The sequence below is a fragment of the Suillus clintonianus genome (assembly GCF_016758775.1).
Source record: "Suillus clintonianus strain FC179 chromosome Unknown DEU56scaffold_31, whole genome shotgun sequence".
Lineage (NCBI taxonomy): Eukaryota > Fungi > Basidiomycota > Agaricomycetes > Boletales > Suillaceae > Suillus > Suillus clintonianus.
In genome coordinates, this window is record NW_024539255.1 from 168,747 (window position 1) to 192,259 (window position 23,513).

General features: G+C 49.5%; 9 protein-coding genes across 9 annotated transcripts; 4 read left to right on the plus strand and 5 right to left on the minus strand.

Annotated features, from left to right (window-relative positions):
• Window positions 1-319: 319 nt before the first annotated feature.
• Window positions 320-1,597, minus strand: DEU56DRAFT_330402 (uncharacterized protein). Its single transcript, XM_041345699.1, has 4 exons — window positions 1,110-1,597; window positions 680-1,061; window positions 426-579; window positions 320-378 (listed from the first exon to the last, which is right to left on the minus strand). Exons 1-3 carry the CDS (start codon window positions 1,329-1,331, stop codon window positions 497-499), a joined length of 687 nt encoding a protein of 228 aa, XP_041208942.1. The 5' UTR covers window positions 1,332-1,597; the 3' UTR covers window positions 320-378; window positions 426-496.
• On the minus strand, window positions 1,481-3,930 carry DEU56DRAFT_801154 (PIN domain-like protein). The gene is made up of 11 exons (XM_041353129.1): window positions 3,910-3,930; window positions 3,629-3,839; window positions 3,498-3,535; window positions 3,335-3,441; window positions 3,030-3,228; window positions 2,853-2,968; window positions 2,669-2,726; window positions 2,329-2,616; window positions 2,223-2,285; window positions 2,168-2,200; window positions 1,481-2,110 (listed from the first exon to the last, which is right to left on the minus strand). The coding sequence occupies exons 3-11, from the start codon at window positions 3,519-3,521 to the stop codon at window positions 1,685-1,687; spliced, it is 1,314 nt and encodes a 437-aa protein (XP_041208943.1). The 5' UTR covers window positions 3,522-3,535; window positions 3,629-3,839; window positions 3,910-3,930; the 3' UTR covers window positions 1,481-1,684.
• Window positions 3,931-5,010: 1,080 nt separating this feature from the next.
• DEU56DRAFT_330436 (uncharacterized protein) lies at window positions 5,011-6,411 on the minus strand. Its single transcript, XM_041345700.1, has 2 exons — window positions 5,265-6,411; window positions 5,011-5,209 (listed from the first exon to the last, which is right to left on the minus strand). Exons 1-2 carry the CDS (start codon window positions 6,359-6,361, stop codon window positions 5,140-5,142), a joined length of 1,167 nt encoding a protein of 388 aa, XP_041208944.1. The 5' UTR covers window positions 6,362-6,411; the 3' UTR covers window positions 5,011-5,139.
• A 1,817-nt stretch (window positions 6,412-8,228) lies between these two features.
• DEU56DRAFT_912247 (uncharacterized protein) lies at window positions 8,229-9,441 on the minus strand (the record flags this gene model as incomplete). Its single annotated transcript, XM_041357383.1, has 2 exons — window positions 8,229-8,298; window positions 8,357-9,441. The coding sequence occupies 2 exons, from the start codon at window positions 9,439-9,441 to the stop codon at window positions 8,229-8,231; spliced, it is 1,155 nt and encodes a 384-aa protein (XP_041208945.1).
• A 142-nt stretch (window positions 9,442-9,583) lies between these two features.
• On the plus strand, window positions 9,584-10,897 carry DEU56DRAFT_801166 (beta-lactamase-like protein). Its single transcript, XM_041353130.1, has 4 exons — window positions 9,584-9,656; window positions 9,713-9,745; window positions 9,810-9,834; window positions 9,890-10,897. The coding sequence occupies exons 1-4, from the start codon at window positions 9,621-9,623 to the stop codon at window positions 10,777-10,779; spliced, it is 984 nt and encodes a 327-aa protein (XP_041208946.1). The 5' UTR covers window positions 9,584-9,620; the 3' UTR covers window positions 10,780-10,897.
• DEU56DRAFT_801170 (uncharacterized protein) lies at window positions 10,898-13,659 on the minus strand. Its single transcript, XM_041353131.1, has 11 exons — window positions 13,267-13,659; window positions 13,149-13,210; window positions 12,910-13,086; window positions 12,677-12,857; window positions 12,539-12,627; window positions 12,348-12,485; window positions 12,067-12,299; window positions 11,678-12,013; window positions 11,518-11,623; window positions 11,411-11,469; window positions 10,898-11,358 (listed from the first exon to the last, which is right to left on the minus strand). Exons 1-11 carry the CDS (start codon window positions 13,491-13,493, stop codon window positions 10,909-10,911), a joined length of 2,058 nt encoding a protein of 685 aa, XP_041208947.1. The 5' UTR covers window positions 13,494-13,659; the 3' UTR covers window positions 10,898-10,908.
• Window positions 13,660-14,823: 1,164 nt separating this feature from the next.
• On the plus strand, window positions 14,824-16,768 carry DEU56DRAFT_330559 (uncharacterized protein). Its single transcript, XM_041345701.1, has 3 exons — window positions 14,824-15,173; window positions 15,225-16,484; window positions 16,543-16,768. The coding sequence occupies exons 1-2, from the start codon at window positions 14,928-14,930 to the stop codon at window positions 16,476-16,478; spliced, it is 1,500 nt and encodes a 499-aa protein (XP_041208948.1). The 5' UTR covers window positions 14,824-14,927; the 3' UTR covers window positions 16,479-16,484; window positions 16,543-16,768.
• A 169-nt stretch (window positions 16,769-16,937) lies between these two features.
• Window positions 16,938-20,048, plus strand: DEU56DRAFT_980388 (uncharacterized protein; the record flags this gene model as incomplete). Its single annotated transcript, XM_041359780.1, has 8 exons — window positions 16,938-17,425; window positions 17,488-17,681; window positions 17,746-18,065; window positions 18,122-18,213; window positions 18,261-18,518; window positions 18,573-18,720; window positions 18,774-19,445; window positions 19,499-20,048. Exons 1-8 carry the CDS (start codon window positions 17,380-17,382, stop codon window positions 20,046-20,048), a joined length of 2,280 nt encoding a protein of 759 aa, XP_041208949.1. The 5' UTR covers window positions 16,938-17,379.
• A 792-nt stretch (window positions 20,049-20,840) lies between these two features.
• On the plus strand, window positions 20,841-22,932 carry DEU56DRAFT_330613 (uncharacterized protein). Its single transcript, XM_041345702.1, has 4 exons — window positions 20,841-21,379; window positions 21,429-21,635; window positions 21,692-22,105; window positions 22,151-22,932. Exons 1-4 carry the CDS (start codon window positions 21,086-21,088, stop codon window positions 22,829-22,831), a joined length of 1,596 nt encoding a protein of 531 aa, XP_041208950.1. The 5' UTR covers window positions 20,841-21,085; the 3' UTR covers window positions 22,832-22,932.
• Window positions 22,933-23,513: the final 581 nt, after the last annotated feature.

The following is a 23,513-nucleotide window of genomic DNA, read 5'->3' on the forward strand; positions in this document are numbered from 1 at the left end:
GCATCAACTTATCTCGCGAGGAATATACACTCACGCCCAAACAGTCCCAGGGTTCTTTTGGAACAACCACCCAACCGAAACAACATTGGCTTGACCTTTGTCAAGGACCTCTTGGGCGATCTTGCCTTCGGTGATTGCGCCAACAGCCCCGACAGATTGGCAGCATGTTGTGTTGGTGAGCTGGTGCATTGCGCGTCGTGGCGGGATGTGAAGGTGAGTTGATGATATGGAGATCAAGTGCGCTTGATTCCAGTGTGAAGAGACCGTGTAGATACTCAGATTGTGTGATACATAGTCCGAGGATTTTCACATTATGTAGATGTCTGATGGAGATGTGCATTTAAGAGGCGAGGATGGAGATAGTACCCATGATGCGTCCTGTGTTCGATGTGAATGGGGATTGATATTGATGGAGTCGAGCTGACCTTGGGTGAAGAAAAATTAAGCTTGGGGAAGACTGCGCCGTATTCTTTGATGGTCTGTCTTATCTGCTCATCTAGATCTGGGAAGGAGAAATGTTGCCCGGTGGCAGCGTTGTCCTCCTCATCATCGTCATCCGAAAGAGAGCTTTCTGCAGGACTGGACGGGAAGTGAGCATGAGTGAGATATAGTGAGCTTATCCCCAACAGCTTCTTTGACTGCCTGCGCAAACAGCGCTTGGTATGCTGGGCTGACGCACCGTGCTGCACAACCTCGCCATGAGCGGTTTTCATGGTCTCGTGTAGGTAGTTCTCGACGGGTTGGCCTCTACTACAGCCAGCGTTGATCAAGCCAAGAGCATAAAGAGCACCACCCTCTGAGAAGGCGGCCCCTTGGATCTGGCTTTCTCCTCCTGCTTGGGGGAGGTATGGGCCAAGAATGTTCATCCCCTCTTCGAAATAACCCTTGTGAATGACACCGAGGGTGGCGGTCGTAGAGAACTTGGCCCAGTTAGATGCTAAACCGAGCCATTCAAGGTTTTCGTGAAGGAACACATCGGAAGTTGTTCCAGCGTGCATGAAGGTGTTCTGCAGAGTGACCGGCGCGGTATGATATATAGACGTCTGGGCCTCGAGAATGTCCTGTCGACAAATATTAACGACGATTTAATCTATAACGAAAATACTCACTTTTGTGTTCCTCAGAACCAGCATATCTACTACCTTATTGTTGCGCTTCAAGAATTCCAGGTATAGTTTGACAGACTCTTGCCCATCCAGAATTTTACGGAGCTTGTCGTATATGACGGGTGTGGCATCGAAGGAGATATCGGCAAGAGGGGTGCGCTGACCACAAGGAGTAGGAGTTTGTTGAGACAGTGGTGTTTGCGCAGAATTGAAGAAATTGTGCATCTGGCTTGGAGGACGAGGAGAATAAGGACCAGTGAGTGTTCGTCATGATTTTGTTGTAAGGTAGTGCTGAGCTCTTGAAGGTCCGACTCGAATGGATGTGATTGAAGTAGACTGCCGCGTAGGAACTGAAGTCGAAGAGATGGATGAAGCTGAAGGTGTTCTCCTCACAACGTCTGATATTGAAGCACGAGGACGAGAAGCGGCAGGAGTAGCGGCGTTGGACCTCAATGATGCAACAGAACAAGAAGGAGAAACAACAGAAGGGCGTGAAGGTGCTTCAATGCTATAACAAACCACACAATACTAATACATGGGGGGCGCTAGATACAGTAGGTTGAAAAAAAACAATTGCATCAGAGAGTAAGATCAATAAAATCATGACTGGCACCGGCGCTCCAGGGCACTACATCATCCCCATCTTGAGTAAGGTCAATGACATCACTAACTGCCACTGCCTCGTCGTCGTGCGTGAGATCAATGACGGAAGAGTGAGTAGCGTTTGAGGTGCTGGGATGATTTGGAGACTGCAGAATCATTGTCTGCACCCAGGAATCGTAGATTTTGTCGGCGAGCCAAACTCGAATGTATCTGTGAGATCGCGGGGCACGATCCTCACAATGAGAGCAGCCAGGTGAATCCTCGAGCAACTGGAGTGTGGACTGCTCGAGGTCATGAGTGGGCACGTCGTTATTGTGCCCTGGAACACCCGCAAGGGCTTTTTTCGGGCGCACAGCATGGCTCTGAAACACTGCCCTCGTGCAGGCCGGAGCAAGGGCAATCTGTACCTGTACATCAATTGGGAATGTTTGCGCGTGGGGAGGAGAACGGCGACAAACCTCGTCACTTGCAGGAGAATTGTTAGCCAGGTCCTCGAGGACTTCAGTGCAAGACCACGACAGGCCAGATCGTCGAGCGAAAGGTGCTGACGACCTTCTTCGATTCCCAGCCGAGAAGCTGTTGAACAAGCGAGGCAAGTGGGGCAATGTCGGGCGGGGACGGGGGATTGGAGAATGGGCAGCTTGGCGATTGCAGTGACAGCAGGGCGTGCATACAAGTCGATGACGTGCGGATCGGGGAACGAGTCGGGGAGCGAGTGTGCAAGAGCAGGGTGAGAACGTCCCATTTTTCCAGTGGGGTCGTCGACAAGATGATACCGAGCGGCATCCCGCCACCGTTGCAGAGGCCCGTCAAGGCTGTTGCCACACATGGCAGTGCGAAGCACGCCAGCATCCACGCAGCGAGCCAGGCCAAGCGCCGTTTCACGACCGCACCCCACCAGGCCCTTCTGGAAAGCAGGTCTCGTCAGCCAGGCTAGGCAGCAGACTGGTTCTGCTTACCTTGTCGTAATCGCCGCCGCAGCAGATGGCGAGGGTGAGGAATCCGTCGCCAGTAAGACTGGCAGTCCACGTGCTCTTGAATCGCACTCGCTGTATATAGTTTGACCGTCGAGTCTAATTGAAAACTGTCGAACTTGAAATGGATTAGCAGAGCATGCAAACGAGAGAATGAGAGAAAACTTACTTGCGCAGGACAGTGTGAGCACCGAAAACAAACGCGTCGCTGTCATCCGTCATGACAGCATCGATGACACCAGCACCGTTCATCTGCGCCAGCTGCGCCTCGGCTTCTCCAGCAGCCTGCCAGTAGATAGATCTGAATGAAAAATGTGAATAAAAGAATATTAAGAAAAAAACGTACCGTGATCCATTGCACGTTGAACGCATTCAGTAGTCGCTGCGTGGGCTTGACCATCCAATGGTCATTAGTGGATACCCTGTGGCCCCGTTTGATCTGCGGTCGCTGGTTGCCGTCGAACGCGAAAATCAGCTGGACTGGGAGACGGACGAGGCGAGCGAGGCCGAAATAAAAATGTTCGGAGGGCAGGATTTTGGCCCGTCTGAGCATGCGCAGCGGTGCCACCTGCCCTGCTGGCATTGCTCAAACCAAGCACTAGACTGAAACGTGAGTAGTCGAGCACAGACAGCGAGCGGGAGAACACGAACCTTGCGTCAACACCCACAACATAAGGCACATGCGGTGCGGGTCCCTCGTAGCGGCCCTCGATGGCGAGAGAGATGAGGGGCACGATTGCTGCAGCAGGTTCGAGGACCTGAAAAACGGGGTGAGTGTCAGCACCCAGGCGAGTGAACAATGGGGAGGACGTGCCTCCCATAAGTCGTTGATGCCCATCACGACGAGCACAGCTAGAAATGTAAATATAGATCAGTGAGGGCTGACGAGCACAGCTGCTAGATAGGTGGAGGAGATGGGGAGCCGAACGAGAACAGGAGACTCACCTTGCCCTATAGCGAGGTTGCGTACATAAGCGCCGGTGGCAGTACCAGCCAAAGGTCCTGGGACTGTAAATCCGAGGACCGTCAATCTGCAGTATAGCAGCATGCAGCGCGGTTTTTTGGCGGGAGGAGAGGTCGAGTTACCACCCAAACCGAAGGTGGGTGCAAATGGAAGATTGACGGTCCTAATGTGCGAAATTCGCAGTCCTCTCGGTTAGCGTGTCGGCATTTTCCCTTAGGCTATGTCGCATTGTGCTCACCTACACACCCAGGCACCCTCTGACCCGTCCAGCAGCTTTTGGAGCCCTCCCGCAGCTCAAAATCGTCGAATTTCGTCGCCTACGGCGTCCGCTGATCCGTCCCGCACGTCTTCCGTGCCGATTTCAAACTGTCGTGGGCTGGACTCAAGACCTTCTGGGGTCGCGTCTGGACTTAGAACTTTGCGTGGCCGTTTCACGTGACGCGGTGGCGCTGCCAGATTGGTCAGCTGTCACGCAGGACCGTCAATTTGTCCGTTATCAGCTCTACTTCGGACAACAATAACTTCGGACAGTCACACAAGGTCACAGGGTAGTTATTCCAACTCCGCTCGGCAATTTGGTGTTACAAGCCCAGCCTTGACCAAATTGACGCTCTGTGTCCTACAAGATGTTGAAACTCCGACTCGCCGGGTGACAAAGCCGGTCTGTCACACCTCAACAACTATCTCTGTCATTTCTGCACCAATTTCGACGATTCAACTGTGTAGCACTATACAATAAGCGTACAATTGTATGTGGTGAGGCAAAATATTTTATTGAGGCAGAATTGTGTGTGTGTTGCGAAGTGTCCGAACCAGTGGTTGTCCGAAGTTGTGGTAGCCGATAGTACTGTGTTTGGTCCAACCCCCTGGACCTTTAACTCAAACACAACCTCTGAGAGGGAAGTAAAAGTTGGATGACTCCCGCAAGCTCAAGAAGTTCATTCAACAACATCCTCAATCGATTGTCCGCTCTTTGACCTATAATTTGGTTTGGGCAGCATCCTGTTTTTCGCTGAAAAGCACAAATGTATTCAAAGCCTGTCGATAAACTCCCGGACGAAGATGAAATCCACAAAAACCCAGCGCTCTCCAGTGAAGAAACCATAGGACTCGTGGATACTCTATTCAAGAGCTCGAAGGCCTGTTCCGTCGGATGTATTTGTTTATCATGGCCGGAATGTGCTGATGACACAGACGGAAATATTGTTTCGCACGAGGGAGGCGTCGATCGGTAACTGCTTTGCTATCATCCAAAACTCTGGACATGGTAGCCATTGTACAGGGGGCAAGGGATTTCGTAGATAGGGCACTGCTAGACGCGGGCATTTATGTGATCATATTTTACACACATGTTAGTATACATACAGGAGCTTCGGTCGGTACTCATACAAGCGTGTCACTGTCCACCTCTGCATTTCGGTGAGCTCCCCCGACTGTACGCAAGACGAGCTTGGATCACAGGTGCACAACAATTGTCAGGAAAAGCATGATACTATCTCGAGAAACACAGCTTCAGTTTCTCCATTCGTGAATGCCGATACTCGTTGATCTGAGCCAATTCCCTAGACAAGACAAGGTTTTCATGACGTGCATGGGGTGAGACAGCAGAGCACTTACCCATACAACGTGACCTCTCCCACAATTGAGAACAAAGGCGCAATATTGTTCATTTGAGCTTTGCTCAGCGGTGCGTCCGTCTGAAAGTCTACCACTGGCACCTGAAACGGCGCAACTCCCAGCGCCGCCAAAAGGCATTTGACTTGTCCTTTTTGTGGTAATCCAGCCAGAGTCAATTTCCGCAAGACGGGAAGATGAAGTTGACTGAACATGTCGATAAACTCATTCCGGAAGTCAGTATCCGACATGAAGGGGGGTAGGGGGAGGGTCATCGATTCCAGCGTCGCCGAAACACTTCTAGACGCAGGATCATCACCATAGGATATGATATCGACCACGATGGTCTCCAAATGAGGGAAAATGGCTATAGTGGAGCTTATAGTACGCGCGGAAACAGTCTGGAGGTAGAGATGACGTAGATCTTTGCAAGTAGGGGTGACTGGGAAGCAATGACTGCTGATGGATAGCCGGACAAGATTTGGTGCATTGAATTCGCTGAAATTTGACCAGTGACACGCCAAGGTTCTCAACTGAGGCGTGTCGAAGTCAAGATTCCAGTCGTACCCGTCTGGCATAACCACAGTTTCCCAACGCTTTCTCTCAGCAAGGAGGATATAGAGAAGTCGATAGTTTGCCGCTGATGTTAGTGTGCAAGGATGTTTGCGGCGAGAGCGGGGTTTGGTAACAATATGAAGGGCGAGGGGAAGACTACCAGAGCGAGCGAGCCAACACTGAAGGAGATGTGGAATAGATGGTTTGAACGATTTAACTTGCCCGGGGAGGATGACCTGGATGCGCGACCAGACTCCTGGCGTTGAATGTGCAACGACTCGCCAACGACGGCACACCCTGGTCAAGACTAGGGGAGGGCTGGCAACGTCGACAGAAATGGTGTCACGTCCACATAAGAAGATATTGGAACAGCCTGGCGCGCTCTGAACGATGAGCAAGAAGACTTGTTCTAGGATTTCCACTGGCAGCCGATGGATGTACGGTGTGACCTTGGCGGAAGAACTAGAATGAGAGAAGGACAATGCATGGATCTCACAGAGCACTTTCATGCTCTTCTTGCCGAATGCTTTCATCGTTGAAAGCATCCAACATCTGGAGTCAAATATTAAGATAACAATATTAGGAGACCTTAAGCAGACAGCAGGTGTGTGTGAAAGTGGGTCATTTTAGATTGGCAATTAATTTGGCATGGTCGGGACTCCTTTCGACTTTGATCTCATGCCACTGTGTGTTATCGATACTATCGAATCTCGATTCAATAGGCGCGTCTAACAATCCCTACTCACATTTTTTACATCCTGTGCCTTTCTTTGTGACCACCGTCGCACAATGCAGAGCTGGAATTTGCGTTGCTAAACTAATTCCTGGTCACAGGCAACCTCCCACCAAAGTGTTGCTACAGAAGTACGTGCAGGTAGAAAATTGCACGAAGAAACGCTGCTCGGAGCCACGTAAGGAGAACAGTCTCTGCCGTGTCTATCAAACCTGCAGGCTGCGTGTGGGGGTTGACCGTGGAGACTGGCAGGGGCAATCTTTCTGCTATGACTCGTGGTTCAAGCATTCTCGAGGACATCTGCTCTCGTTAACGTTCCCGTGCTACTCCCATGATCACTCGACCAAGCCCCGACACCTTCTTCAGCCTTACATCAATCACATAACGTCTCTCTATCAACATTTTCCACAGTCCCGATCCTACTTGTATTGTCGGACTTCGTAACACTTGAAGGGCAGGCAACATGCGTGTGCACTTCCGATTACGCTGTTATGCCCACTATCGCATACAATATCTCGCAAGTGCAGTTCACTCTGCGCTGTCTCAAAGTAGTAGTAAAAAGGCCGCCGTTCCACCTCGATGACTTGTACTCTTTCAGTCCTGTATGCGCCCACTTGACAGATGTTGTGATCGATTTATCAAGCAAACGCAGTTCTCCACCTGCTCCAGCTAGCTCCCAACCTCACCTCATTAAAGACTAACATGTCCTTCCACCACAGCTAGGCCTTGGAGTCATTCACGCCCTCCAAACTTCAATCCTTACGTATGACTTTTGGATTTACAGATCGAAGGCCCCAATTATCCGACTTCCTCGATGCTCTCTCACTGCCCAACCTACGCGTACTTTATGCCAAGATTCGCGGTGTTCGGCCGTGGCCCCATCATGATGAGGCGGCGTTCAATACGTTCCTGGCACGCTCAAATTGTCCACTGGAGAATCTGATTGCCGTCAGTACAGCGTTGAAAAAGATGAGCAGCGAGCAGAATATCCGTCCCTGTTCCTTCACTCTAATTTCTGGTACTAGGACCGTCTTGATACTTACAACTTAGTTGTTGCAGATTTCGCAATATGACGATCAGTCGTGTACTGTATACTCTGTGCGACATCTCTGCCGCTCACACGTATGACCGTCGTGCCTCTCTGGAATGCAGGATTCTTGAAGCGCACGTAGAATATCCTTGGTGTGTAGTCGACGATCAGGCATGATAATCCTGGCTGGAACATGAGCTTGAGTTGCAGGTGCGCACGATTGAGGAAATATTATATAGAGGACTTGATAGAGGCATCCATCATTCCAATGCGTATACTTGCATGAGCTCCAGTAAACAAATGACTTTCATCAATTTAAACACATCCTTACAATCAATGAAGGCGAGTAGAACAGGCCCTCAGAACTTGAATTGTTGGAGAAAGACGACGACCGAAAATCGCTAGCCAAAGTTCGGATGCCAGTTCCATTTCAAACACATCGGAGGATACATTGGAGGATACACTGGATGAAACACTAGAGGAACACCACTGTGGATCGACTAACCCATTAGTACGCTGAACGTCAACTATTCACTTGGTAGTTTGTCGTACGTTACCCCAAGGCAAGGATGTGACTGATGACATTGCTTAAATGCGAATTGAAACTTCGAGGCACGGCAGAATTCATCGACGCGTACTTGAGGTATAGTTATCTCGAGAAACATAGCTTCAGTTTTTCCATTCGTGAATGCCGATACTCGTTGATCTGCGCCAATTTCCTAGAGAAGACAAGGTTTGCATCACCAAGTGTATGGGGCGAGACAACAGAGCACTTACCCACAAACCGTAACCTCTCCCACAATTGAGAACAAAGGCGCGATTTTGTTCATTTGAGCTTTGCTCAGCGGTGCGTCCGTCTGAAAGTCTACCACCGGCACCTGAAACGGTGCAACTGCCAGCGCCGTTAAAAGGCATTTGACTTGTCCTTTTTTTGGTAATCCAGCCAGAGTCAATTTCCGCAAGACGGGAAGATGAAGTTGATTGAACATGTCGGTAAACTCATTCCGGAAGTCGGGATCCCACACGGAGGGGGGGAGGGGGAGGGTCATCAATTCCAGCGTCGCCGAATCACATCTAGCAGGAGGATCATCACCATAGACCATACTGTCAACCACGATGATCTCCAGATGAGGGAACATGGCTATAGTGGAGCATATAGTACATGCGGAAACGGTCTGGAGTTGCAGATGCCGTAGATCTTTGCAAATAGGAGTGATTTGGAAACAATGACTGTGGATGGACAGGCGGGAAAGATTTGGTGCATTGAATTGGCAAAAATTTGACCAGTAACATGCCAAGTATCTCAACTGAGGCGTGTCGAAGTCAAAATTCCAGTCATACACCTGTGGCATAACCACAGTTTCCCAACGCTGTATCTCAGAAAGGAGGATACTGAGAAGTAGATCACTTGTCACTGGTGTTGGTATGTAAGATTGTTTGCGGCGAGAGCGAGGTTTGGTAACAATATGAAGGGCGAGGGGAAGACTACCGGAGCGAGCCAGCCAACACTGGAGGAGATGTGGAAGGAATGGTTTGTACGATTTAACTTTCCCGGGGAGGATGACCTGGATGCGCGACCAGACACCTGCCGTTGAATGTGCTACGACTCGCCAAAGGTGGCACACCCTGGTCAAGACTAGGGGAGGGCTGGAAACGTCGACCGAAATGGTATTACGTCCGTATGAGAAGATATTGGGACAGCCTGGCGCGTTGTGAACGATGAGCAAGAAGACTTGTTGTAGGATTTCCACTGGCAGCCGATGGATGTACGGTGTGACCTTGGCGGAAGAACTAGAGTGAGAGAAGGACAATGCATGGATCTTACGGACCACTTTCATGCTCTTCCTGCTGAATGCTTTCATCGTTGAAAGCAGATCTGGAGTCACATAATAGGAGACTTTAAGCTTTAAGTTTAACCTGGTTGTTGCAGGCAGTGTACATGTGTGAAAGTAGTTCCGGAATCCGGAATCAAAGTTGAGCGCTTGACATATAAGAGTATCTCCGCGAACCGGCAGTGGCAGGCAGTGGCCAGACGCCCATCATGGAAACACTCGAGGTCTTGGCGTCCATTACCAGGGTGAGTTTAAACGTCCGAGACTCCATGACTAGTCTCACTTGCGATCGCCTGGATAGCTGAGCGACCGCGTAGTGAGAGTATTGGGCCAGGTGAGTGTCATCCTTGAAAAGCACGCTTCTGACGAGTCATTCTCATGAGTATCATCTTCCACAGAACCCAGGTAAATTCACACTCCAAGGTAACGACTCATCACTTCCTTTCCAAGTCCAAGCTCAAACCCAACGACCCCGCAGGGACAAACACCTATCTTATCGGCGAGCGCAACCCCTACACGCTCATCGACACCGGCGAAGGCAAAGAAGCCTACATCCCACAACTCGAATCTGCCCTCTCCGACACCTGCAAACTCACGAACCCAAATGAACCCCACATATCCGATATCGTCATCTCTCACTGGCACCAGGACCACACAGGCGGAATTAACTCCGTCCTTTCGCTCTTGCAGAGAATGTGGGATGAGCGGAACACCCCTGCTCCGTTCAAGCCGCCTCGTATCCACAAGTTCCCCCATGTAGCATCTGGCTTTAATACAACTATCACACCCCCACCCCCGGGTACATACACCCCTACCGCCAACGGTGCCTTCCTGCACGACCTCGCACACGGCCAGTTCCTCCCCATAACAGGCTCCCCCTCGCCCATGCAAGTCATCCACGCCCCAGGACACACCACCGACTCCATCTGCCTCCACATCCCTGACGACCGGGCCCTCTACACAGCCGACACCGTACTCGGCCAGGGAACAGCGGTATTTGAGGACCTAGGAACCTATATCTCCTCCCTCCGCAAGCTCCTCGCATTTCAATCTGATTATACTGTTCTGTACCCTGGGCATGGCCCTGTCGTCGCTGAGGGTCCTAAGCTCATCGGTGCATACATCGCGCATCGTATGGAGAGAGAGGCGCAGATTGTGAGCGTCATTGAGAAACCTAGTCCTGAGGGACAGCCTTGGTCTACGTGGGGAATTGTATCCACGATATATTCTGCTTACCCGCAGAATTTATGGGAGCCTGCTGCGCGAAGCGTGGACCAGCACCTGGGGAAGCTTCAAGCCGAGGGTAAGGTGAAGAAGCTTGGGGGCGAGGGCAAGGACGTCAAGTGGGAGTTGCTAGCGAAGCTGTGAAGGAGGGCGGAGGGCCTGATTTCAGTCCACATTCTATCAGAAGAATATAGCATGAAATAGATCGTGCATCCAATGTAATATACAAGTGACACATAACGTGAAGATCTCGTGAGCAGAGTACGCCCACTGTTATAGCGCATCAAAGTTGATATGATGCGATGCCCTTCTCCGCTCCAGCTCATCCTCCCTCTTCTCATTCAGATGTAGAACGAAGACGATTCCTGCCAGAATAAAGGTTGCGGCCACGACTGTTAGCGTTACCCACGGGACCCAAGCACCTGGCCGGAGGAACAGCTCCCTTCGCCATGCCCCATCACCAAGAGCAGGATGGATAACGACACGCGAGTTCGGGATGACACCTTCCATATTGATAAAGTGTTCCTGCGTGTGCTTCGTTGATCCAACAAAGAGGTTCTCGATGTAATTGTTGGTGCGCCCGAGTCCGAAGAATGAATATGGCGTCAGAAGAGCATGGTAAGAAGTTTGAGGAAGTTGTCCGACTTGAGCAGCGGTACGACGGCCAGAGGTGTCGAGAACTGTGTATTTATATGAAGCACCTGAGTAGCTCACGCCGAAGGGCTGCCATCAGGTACATCAGTACTGTCCCCCACCAGATCAGGAAAACACTCACAGAATACGTCGAACCGTTTGACTCCGTACACCAACCATTATTACATGCACCATTGAGCACTGAGCCAGATGAGTGCACGACAGTCACGAAGAAATCATCTTGCTCACCTATAGCATTCAAAAAGAATGCATCATAGTAAAAGTTGTTCTGGACAAACAACACAGTGCCTTGCTGCTGGTGCCCACTTCGCTGTACGACAATATCCAGTGTACCCTTGCGTAAAGGTCAATTCAACCTCATACCATCCAGAAAAATATCAAAACTCACATCCTCATCCATATCCAAAAACGCCACTCCACGCGCATCCGTCACATCTTCCAAGGGCTCGGCGCCCTTCGTGACGAGCTGGAAACCTCTCCTGCCATTCCCCTTTTTGTCGCATCCTCCCAGGCCCTTGGTGCAAGGCTCGGAAAATAATAACTTGGGTGTACGCGACAAATCGGGGTTCGAGACAATGAATAGGACGTCCGGAAAACCATCAAGGTTTGCATCTCCGAGCTTGATGGGCAGAGGGATGGATGGAGAGTATGTGGTATCGAGGACTAGAAGAGAGCTCGTAGGAGAGGAGGGCAGAAGGTCCGAGAGTGGTATTTGTACGTATGCCTGGGGTATACCAAGTAAGGCTATGCAATGCAAAAAAATAAGCAGCGACGAACGTCGTTATCGCTTCCTGTACTCAAATCGAACTTGAACTTGGGGTCGGCGGTGCACAACTCCTCTGGTCGCCGACACGTTCGATTTCCTTTCTTGTCTGTCGCGGGGGATGTCGGGGAAGAGCACAGTGGCAATTGTTGGTTGTATACTATGTTGATAAAGCAACCAGAACCCACGCCGTCTCTGGAGACGGATGAGCATGAGGGAAATACCATGTCGATGGTGCCATCCCTATCTGTCTATTGATTGGTATGGGTCAGAGAGGTGAAAAGGGGGGACAGACCGACGTCAGCAAAAGATATCCCCTGCGTCCCAGAAGGCAGGTCACCACTCTGGGCTAACGAGAATCCTGAGTCCTTGTTGTTGACCCAGATCTGGAATGACTTCTTTCCCGAACTATCCTGGCATACCAGAAAGATATCTTCAAACACAATTGTTGAGATGACATACGGTATCACCAGCCATTCTACGTACCTGCTAAACAATCTCCATTGAGATCAATCACAGCATTGCTATGAGGGTTGGCAAGCGTGCACTGGTTTCCAGTAAATGGAGGGTCAGTACTATCTCACCGTCAGCCGAAAGATGCCGCGCGCAGCCTGAGACACTTACAGTTCGAACAGCGTTGGGGAGCTCTGCGACGCATTCCACGTGTTTCGCCAGACTGTGAAGGGGCCCGAATAAGTCCCTTGTGAATACGCAGTACCCAACAAGTCAATTTGCATGTTTCCGTCGATGTCAACTGGTATAGGTTCTGAGAGCGTCGAAGATGGGGCTGAAATAGTGTTTGATGCTACAAATTACGATTATGGTGGAGTGTTCGGCGTGAGGTAGATAGGACTCACCAAACGTGCCGTCGTGATTACCTATGTAGAGCGTCATGTCTAGCCTATTTGAAGAGGCGCTGTTTGCACTCATGACGAGCACATCGAGCTTGCCGTCGTGCGTGAAGTCGCCTGGGATGACATTGTAAATTGGCCTCGGATGTTGCATTGATGAGACCTTCTCAAATGAAAACGCGTCTATCGGGAGTAGAGTGATCAGAGGGTTAATATTTATGGGGTGCACCGAGGGATTGTCTAACCGTGTCGCCAGAGGTACACAGACAACGTCTGTTGGTCCGAGTCTATCGACAGAACGTCCAAACTATTGGGGCGAAAAATTTAATGGATCATCCACAGACACACGCATATGTCACGCACAACTTGTCCCCATTAAAGTCTCCAAATGCGACTATCCGGTCCCCGTCATTAATGCCTACCAAGCCCGCATCGATGAGAGAATTCTTCGTGAAACGTTTCGGCTGGAACGGCCATATTGATGCGACGGGTGACGAGAGCAGCAATAGGGTCAATGTCAGGTATGCTGGAATGGATAGTAATGGTTGGTGTCTTTGTGCGCTCCAAGGCTTGAAGAACGAGCTGGCCATGGCAAATACGGAGTCACGCCAACCAGCTGCTGCGTTATTCCGTTACTTCTGAGGAACGGGTGCTAGATATAAGCAGCCACAGAAACCCTGAAAAACTGTACACGCGCTCTTCAGGAGGTGAAAAACAAGGTAATTGAGAGACCACACAGGTTTGATGACGATGAGGCAAACACCCATATTCTCCTCACGTGATCTGTTTATACATTTTGTTCATTCATTTGTCTCTTCACTTCGCGTTTTAAACTGCTCCGACCTCGATCTTGTCCCCCGCTTTCTCGCTCTTGAGTCTTGTCTGGTACGTGTTCCCAACCAAGAGCGAGCACCACACAAGACCAAAATGCAGCCGTTGGGTTTTGGTGTTTGTTTCTGTTCGTTTCTCCAAGTGCGATTCGCACCGTTTTAAGTATTCTATCATCTTCATGATGCTCTCTGAACTCTTTTTAAATAAGTTACACGCATCTTGTAATGCACACGACGTCTGCACGTTACGCATTGCGTCCCACAGTTCCGCCAGAACTTTAGAATTGCTTCAAGTTGTGCTGCCAGTATGTGCGAACGACTCGGATCCTGCAATGTTCAAACCTTTCTGGCCACTAGCAGGAATCTTCTTATGTTCAGATTCAACTTTTCATAAACATTGAAGGAAGGTCGGTTCAACTTGTATATGAATGCCCCTATTTACGAAGTCTTTTCCTTGCCCCATTACCAGTACGACGAACATGGCAGAGTCACTACAGAAACTCGCTTGGGTGGCTGAAAGATCTCTTCCGTCAAATGTGGCCGATACATGTACCTCCAGGTTGTAAAACCCGTTCTGTGGATGTAAGTCACTGGGTCAGACTGCCGCACGCGCATAACCCGCCTCGTTATGGCTCATGACACTCAATGCGGCATATTGGAAAACACCAGAGTCAAAACACAACTATGATGGTAACGTTACAGATCACAGAAACTTGCTGTAATCACGCAGACAAGAAAAAGACGCACTAGAATCGGGACTCGTCCGTTAATTCGGAACAAGAAACCGAGACACGAAACAGGAGTGAACAAGTCCGTGTGAACTAGATACCATTAATGAACAGTTTGACATTTAATATTTAGGGCTTACAGGTAGCGCATTTTCCATCAAACAAAATTGGTTGGTTGAGAAAAACGGCCATGGCATTAAGCTCGTCAACAAAGCCCACTGCATACGTGACGACGGCGGACAATGACCTTAGATTCATCACACGGGATGCCAATCTGTCATGCGCAAATCCATGCGGACTACCACGTAGAGAACGGTAGTGGCGTATCAGTCCAACACATCAATGATCGATCTGATCCAGGGGGCACCGATTACAATCAACGACCCCCAAAGTTGTTTGTACATGTCTGTCGACACAGTACCATCTTGATCAGCACTACATACTCCATCGAACGGCAGTAGAACAGATGCATCAAGCTCTACTCGTTCCCGACATCTTCCTTGAAATACTCTCCCATGTGAATCATATCCTGAACCCATCGTCTACAAGCGAAAAAGCACTGGCTCGGAAATCCATTGCAGCGCTTGCAACCACATGCAGATCCTTCCACGAACCCTCGATGGATTTTCTATGGGCTAAAGTAGACCAGTTAGAACCACTACTAGGCTGTGTAACGAGGCTACATTCACTGATATATTTTAGTGGTCCAATGGTCAGTAGTCGCGTTCTGTTCGTTTCATTGGCTGATCGAGCAAACAAATAGCGCCAGTACTCCTGGTCAAAAGGCATCGAACCTTTATCTGCACAAGAGGCCCACCAATTCTTGCGTCACTCTGCACGGATTCGTTCATTGAATGTACCATCCGATCACTTTTTCCACCTTCTCTCAGTTGTCCCCATCGAAAAATGCGTCTTCCCGAGGTTGCAGTCGTTGACGTGGAGGGTTTCTACTGGCAAATATTTGAACCTATTCATGTCCCACACGCTGCGCCGTTGTTCTCTATATGAGGTCAATGAAGATCTGAAATCGATCGTGACCCGCTGTGCCGCTTTGCAGCACTTATCCATAACTTTTGATGCGAGCACAGCAGAATCGTTGTCTCTACTGTCTGACAGTGTCCGTCTGTGCAAACAGCTTTCAACTCTGTCTTGTCCAGCCCTCGACTGGGCAGCATGGAAGCACCTCTCCAACATCCCTACCCTAGTCAGAGTGGCAATCCGTGAAGTGCAGTGTTACAGTTCACCTCCTCGCCTACGTATCGTTAGTTTCTCCAAATTCCTCAACGTCACGGCTCTCTCTTTCCGCGTTTACAGTGCTGCATACATTGTCGCAGTCATGCAACACTCACAGTTCCCCTCGCTGGTAGAGCTCAAGATGGAAACCGACCTTATGTCTTTGGCAGAGGCTGAGGGACTATTTTGTGCGCTCTCCCCGCTCTCCCACTCCAAGGCATGCCAGACCTTGCAACAGTTCGAAATCACCATTACGAGCTTTGGTCCCAGATTCGAATATCATCAAGGCAGCTCTTTCACAGCTATTCCGCATCTCTTTTGTTTCACACAGCTCCAAACCCTGCGGCTCGTTTGCCGTTTCTCCTATATCTACCTTGACAATGACCTTCTCTTGCAAGCCATGTCAAATTGGCCGCACATGCGCACTCTCGAAATCGAAGGCTCGTCTCTTCATCCTTCTACCGTTACATTCCGCGGATTATTCAAAGCGATCCGTTTGTGTCCACGCCTGCATACCCTGCGAATGTTCATCGATCCTGCGGACACCAAAATCGATTTCAACCAAAAACGACACACCTCTCTAAACACGGTGGACTTTGACACCTTCTCTCCCGTATCAGACACCGCAGCTGTGGCTCAAATCATTTTCGACGTGCTCCCATGCGTCGACCAAGTTAACCGATTTACGATGCACACGAAGGAGTGGGATGAAGTCAACACGCATCTCACATCTCTGAAAGCTGCTGCTGAGTATAGGTGCGAACAGGCATACTTTGAGTTGTGATATCATGTTCGAGAAGTTGCTACACTTCTTTCGTGTCCGTTCGCTCACGACTTGTCTTTTTTAGATATCGTTGATGTTTGCTATTGTTGCAATTGTTTTTCCCGCTCTGGCTGTTCAATTGTTGTATTGCATGTCTTGTCATATTTTTGTGTAGAATATTTTGTGCCTCCTTGAGTCCAGAATGGACCCGCGTCTTTATCTGCATAGCCTGCGGATCGTTAGTTGGCCTTAACATCTGCCTGGACCAATAAACATACATTGCACAGCGAAAATAACGCATACAATAATGGAATCGATGAAAGAAGTGCAATGTTCATCAGGAAATCGCCGAGACCTCGGTATGATATACGCCAGGCTGGTCACGAGCCTAAAAGTAAGTACGTGAATCATGGCACGTGCCATCATCCTATTTGGTGCCGCACTTATAGTTCTTGCTCGTGGTACTCGTAGTACAGACTGTTCATCACCGAAAGAACGCTCTAATCTCCATGTCAGAGTCACTGGATCTTCCTGTAGCACCCCTGCCGCTCACATCGAAACAACGTGATGAGCTCGAGGAAGCCATACTCGAACAAGTTCGCGGCCTCTTGGACTTTATGCTCAATCCGACTGAGGGTATGCTGGATTGGCTGTGTGAAACGATCGTCAGGAGGGTTATGGATGAATCAAGCCTTTTTCTCAAACGCGAGAACCTGAGGAATGTCCTTCGAGTCGATTATGGCATGATCAAAGTGGACGAACTACATAAACACCCTCAAGTACGGGACATAATCCGCAAAGCCTGCGAGACGCGCTCAAATTTCACCCACATTGCTGACCTCAGTGAGTGTTTGTGCACTCCATATTTGTCACACTGTACACTGTGTCCCTGTCTGTGCTGACAATTGTCGAAAACGCAGAAATGTTTCAGATTACACTACCCGAATCGGGCAACGCCCCAGCTCATGGTCTCTGAGAAGGTTTCATCCTGTGGTATCTACTTCTCTATCTTACGCCGGTTACATCCTAGACAAGGACCAGCCAGCCTTCCTTTATGAATCATTCGTCAGACCTTACATCGGGAAGGCGGTGGACGGTTTTTACCAGTACCTGAAAAGCAACAACGAAATGTTCAGAGCACGCGGCCTCGCTAGACCTTACTTTGCCAAATTCTGTTCAATTATACAAAGTTCTGGTACGGGGAAATCAAGACTGATGACCGAGGTCAGGCTCAGGCTCACTGGCATAACATGTGTCCTTGTATGAGAGGGCTAAAACATCGAATTAGCTCCGGAAGAAAGGTGTTCTTGTGCTGTACATGAACCTTCGTGAACCACGCGAGACAGGCTTCCCTAAGCGAGACCTAGTGCCCGCGCGTATATTAACGGAATACGTGGACTGCTCTCAAGCCGAGTATACTGCTCGTTGTTGTGCACTCTTCGCAGCTATATTCCACACCCTCCAGCAAGATCTGAGCCCCATGCTACGTTCATTGGGCTCTGGCAGCGCTGATGCTGCAATCAAGTCTTGGAACGATCAGATGTGCGACATGCGCTCAACAGCTCGTACGGAGTTCTTTGAGAAAGTTCAATCTGAATATCAGTCGGTGAGCACGGGCGATAATGGTCATGACCAACAGACTAAGGCTGAAGTTTTGAACAGATCCTTGGCAAGATCAAAGAGAGCGGCGATGTCAATTGCGACGCGCCAGTAGTTGAAGAGACCGCTGAAAAACTCGAGAGGGTGTCTCTGACAGGTAAATGTTTAGTTTTGCATATAGCAGCCACCTTACCTCACACCAAGGCGCATCATTCGTCGTTGCCGCTTACACTGAAATGCTGAAAATGCCACATGTATTTCCCCAGGGCGACGCCCCAAAACTCGTCATCGCATTAGATGAAGCCCACCCTCTGAGCAAAATGAGTAGTAAGGGGTTTCGTCCATCCCATATTCTTGGCAGGACAATCAACGCCTACTGTCACAAGAATGATGCGTCAGTCTGGGTCGTTTTTGCATCCACGACATCACAAGTGGCCGATTTTTCAACTCCTCAGGTGACCCGTAAGTACATCTTCTGCGTCACCCCTTTCCATTTTTTTTCACACAATGTTGCAGATGATTCCTCGCGCGTAGCAATAACTGGCCACCTTTTATTCCAGCCTTATACATATCTTGGTTGGGACCAAAATGCGGACTCTCTGTCTGGTATATCGGCTAATGATGTTGCAAAGTTCGATCATATTGTCGGATTCGGTCGTCCGCTGTTCGTCCTCCTGTTTTTATGCTCATGTTCAGTTTCATTGACCAGCATGATAGGTGGAAGTCGTTCATGTACCAACTGAACGCCAGTGGGATTATGGTGCTGGCTGCCCGGAAACTCTGCAAGTCCAAAAACTTTAATCCTCGCGACACAAACGAGGTTCTGGCCGTACTGTCTCAGAGATTCTGTCTTGACATTTGCTTCGGTCATGCAAATCCTGTTTCTTATATCGAAACAGGAGTGGCTAGTCACCTGCGCGTATGCTTTTCGACGACCGAAGATAGGTCATGGGCTTATCCATCGGAACCGTTTCTATCTTGCGTTGCGGCAATTCTACTCCATGGGACCAATACCAATTTGCCGGATTCTTTGAAGGTTTTGAAGGCAAAGGTTGATGGAGGGATGGTCGAAACAGGACAAAGCGGAGAGCTGGCCAGCAGACTTTTGTTGCTTCTTGCCAAGGACATGTACGTTCGCAGTCATCTTTCCGAAGGCACGATCTCGGATCTATACTATAATGGAACAGCGGACGCAGAATTGATGGACTGCCAGAAAGTCTCTGTCATTGATTTCCTGGAATACCTTTTCGGCGATCAGTTCTGGTCAAATGCGGGCATGGATGCCCAGACAGCTTTTCAGCATGCATTCATCAATTTCTCACATTGGCTCCCTATGGAAAACTTTATATCGCCGAAAGATTCTAAGCTAGCTGACGTTGAGTCGTCGAGGTGAGCTTCTACTCGTTGTCAAGCGGTATAATCTCTTAGGTACTTCTTCACAGCGCCAGATGCGACGCCCAAGAGTGGACCTTGCGACACTGGCATCGCACGAGTGCGGTGCAATGCTGCCACCTGCAGCCGCTCGTCGATAAGATGATTCCCATCTATTTTGACGATCCCAACCTGGGCTCCAATGATGGCGACCGAATGTCGCAGATGTTTGTTTCGGATAAAGCGGGGAAGAATTGCAACGAGTCAACCTTGTCGTTTATCACGCGCAAGGATACTTCGATCGAATGTTCATCAAACCTCCCCTACATCGCTCTCCTTCTCGACCTCAATGTGGACCCGAAGCTTAGCACCACATTTCCTACGGGGGTGCCAAACCATCCTGAAACCGACCTATGTCTACGGATCTACGCTGCCGGAATGAGCGACACCACATTTCCATTCTTGCGTGAACATCCCGAAGTCGCAAAACTGCTGCATGGGCTTGTCTCGCGGCAGCAAGAAGTGCCGTCGCAGTCATTTAAACGTCTAGAAGCACTCATGAAATTCGGGAGTACTGCTACGTTACGCCACTCGCGGTGGGAGGCACAAGATGTACTGTAATTCATCCGCAACTCGGACCGTAATGAAGTGAGAACCAATGTATTTTTACTGGAACAATCACGTTGGAAATGTTGAATACGGGTGGTACCAGTTATTGCCACAATAGACGTCAGTCGCACTTCTCAATCGTCGTCCATTTTTTGGGAGTCGTGTTGACGTAGTCTTGAAAGTCGACAGTGATCTTACTAGATACAGTTCCGACTAATCTTGTGAGTTGCATTTCCAGCGAACTCAGGCAGCATCATGGAAATCCAAAAAGGGACCTCTAAACTTCAAATGTGTATGTATTTGTGACTTGTTACCATTGCAATCACTCGATGGCTCGACCTGAAATACACTGTCGGTCGTTTCTGCATGTGCAGCTTGCAATAATTGCTTTCGAGGATGGGCGGTACTACACTGCAGTGAAGCCGCTGATCGGCTCAACAATATCATTCCCAGTATAGCCGACGACTGTTGTTCTCACAGAGCACTTTTGGAACCCTGACTGAAGCAGTGGTGCGTCGCAACGAAGCCGTGCGTCGGCTGGGACTTGGATTCGTTATGGCAAACCGTCAACAAAAGACGTTGCGAGGCGTTCCTCCGCGCCGATCGAGTGATCGAAGCTGTCGAATCCCTTCAATACATGATGCGTATGCTTGACGAGGATGCGAAGAGCAGCTGCCTCGAATGGTCTACCGGTGAGCGTGTTAGCATCTCTGACGACTTTAACATCGAGACTCATTCTGGTGTCGATGAGCCTTCACGCATGACTGCCGCACTATGCGATGTGTCGCAAAGGCAGATGATGCCATTGGTGTGGGTAATCACGAGATGGCTATAAATTGAACTGTACTCGGTTGCTGCGGGGCTGGACCCCTTATGCGACCCTCTTTTTGCGCACCGAAGTAAGGCCTATTTGGCTCGAAACCTTTACGCGAAGGCTCTTGCTGCCGACAAGGTGCAGAATCTCGAGTCTCCTTTATTTGAATTTTCTTGTTTGAAGATGGCGAGGACCGAGGTAACTACTAGTACTAAATCGCTTTCGTTGTTTGTCCATGCTTTACAATATGCTACATAGGGCCATTGTCACGGTTCAGCCAACAAAAACCAACACTTGGTCTCCTGATCAAGCACCCCCAGGTCTTCGCTTTCAGCAGTCCGCTATGGCACGTACCAAGCAAACGCCTCTAAGAGGGCTTGGTAGGATGACAGCTACTAGGGTCAAATTGGAGGTGGTAAATGTGACATCCCTGAAACTTGAACAAGTTGCAAAAGTAGCAGCACTGCCACAGGTCCTTGAAACGGCGCGATCTTACTCGGATGTCCATGCAGGACTGCTAAAAAATGATGTGAGTGATAGTCAATTTAACACAAGACTGGACTGATACCTTTCCACAGTTGTGTGTGCTCTGTCGAGACGGAATGGGACCAGCCGATTTCATTTATGAATGTGATGAGCCTGGCTGTCCTCATGTCATGTGCACACGGTGCATGGTTATTCCGAACGACTGCTTGCAGGATATTACACAGCCCGATGTGAAGTTTCGCTGCATCCACTGCCATACCGCCTTCGATAAGAAGTCAGATGAATTCACGCCGTATTATGTATGTGGATTTATTCACATCTATCCACTGCCTTCCACTCAATTATCAACGCTTAGGGATTTTTTAAGGATGGCAATCCCATTCTCTCGTCATTCCTGCCCATTCTTGGCCAGCTGCAATTATCGAAACGTTCCCAAATATCTTCGACCCCCATCCTCCTCATCCATTTCAAGCTTGTTGGCTCGGGGACCCCTGCGAGCCCAATTGACGCGCTCCACTCTTACCTTTCACCGTATTTTCCAAATGGCGGCCTCCGCATGGTTGAGATGGTGTTTGACCTTGGTACTAATTTCAAGATCGATGACTACTCTCAGCGGTGCGAGACGATTGTGAACGATGTAATGGAAGATCGCAACTACCAGACTGTGTCCATTGCAATCTCTAATTACACAAACGATGAGAACGGCGACCCATTTCTTGGTTACAACAAGGCAAAAAACGGAAGCTACATCGCCACCACTGTTGCTAATGTATGTTCATTTGCCTCATTACTGTCAGATGCTTAACTTCCCCAGTTTATGGATGTTTTACTCGACCCGTGGTGCAAAGTGATTCGACGTGCGAAGAACACAACCCTGTTTTATTTGGGCTGTGGAGCTATCGTCGCTCAACCTGAAGGTTTTCGTGGTTTGCGTTTGTCTGTTGTCAAGCACAAGCTTCCATCTGCAATTGCATTCACCGCCAAGCACTTCCGCCCGGCTTTCATCACCCGCCTTCTGATCTCATTCGCTCAGTCCGTCCTTATTGAAGTTTTGTCAGTGCGTGAAGCATTCCCTGGCATCCTTGATCAATCAGGATTGGGTATGCACACAGAGGTCATTCTGATGACTGAGGACTGTGAACCAACGGCGCCGCTGCAATGCACTCGTTACTCGTTCGCTCATGCCAATGCTCGTCCGTGGGGAAATGAACTTCCTATACAGTGTCCGCAGTGTGGGTGCTCAACGTCGTGGAATCGGATCAAGTCCAGCGCATCGGAGAAGTGTATAGTCTTCCAGTGTTCATTTGCAGGTTGTGGTCGTGTCAATGGCAAGCAAGGAGGAAGACCTCGCGAGAAGTACACTTTCACCTGCAAGGCTCCACAGGGCTCGAAAATACTTCCAGGGCTCAGGCAAAATGCCGTGTGGTTGGAGATTCCTCTTGAATTCCCCAGACTCGGACCAAATGCCGTGGCTGGGTTTTCGGCCTCACAGTGATGCTGATCGGTCTGACGTCGAGTTTTTGCATATACCTTACGATTCCGCATCAATTGACTCGTTTCTCATGTCGCATTCAAGTTGAAAGTGAAATGCTACTAGTATGTGCGCTGTATGCTGAGACTCAGGAGCGGACTGTCAAAGCCATCAATCAGAATTCAGAAGGCACTGATTAAGCTGAGCTATCCAAGTCAGCGCGCTCTAAACCTGATCACACGTTGTCCGATAGTTCTGCGAGGCAGATCGTTCATCTGCTTTTCGCAAACAACATACCGTTATCGCCCCTCTCCGCAACGTATTCGAGCCTACTAATGGCAAACTTCCATTGCTTCGTTTTGCTTGCTTACACCAGATCGTACCTAATGCGATACCTGGGCAAGCTAGAAACCTCAAGCTGCAATACATTCATACCGAGAAGGAAATAGTCATGTGCTGGGTAAGTGTCTAGCTGCTCAACACCGTTGGGTCTGATCTTGTGGCTTCAGATAACGCAACCTTTCGAGCTGGTAGTCTTATCACCGCGGTCACCCGAGGCTGCACGCTGCGAACGCAGTTACTCGGTGGGTGAACTAGAAGACAACTTTTCCCGAGGATGCTCCGGTCTTTTCACCGCTAAGATGGACATACTTATTAGACGATACACTCGCGTTGAGTGTTCCTCGGTTGATGCATCTTATGACCA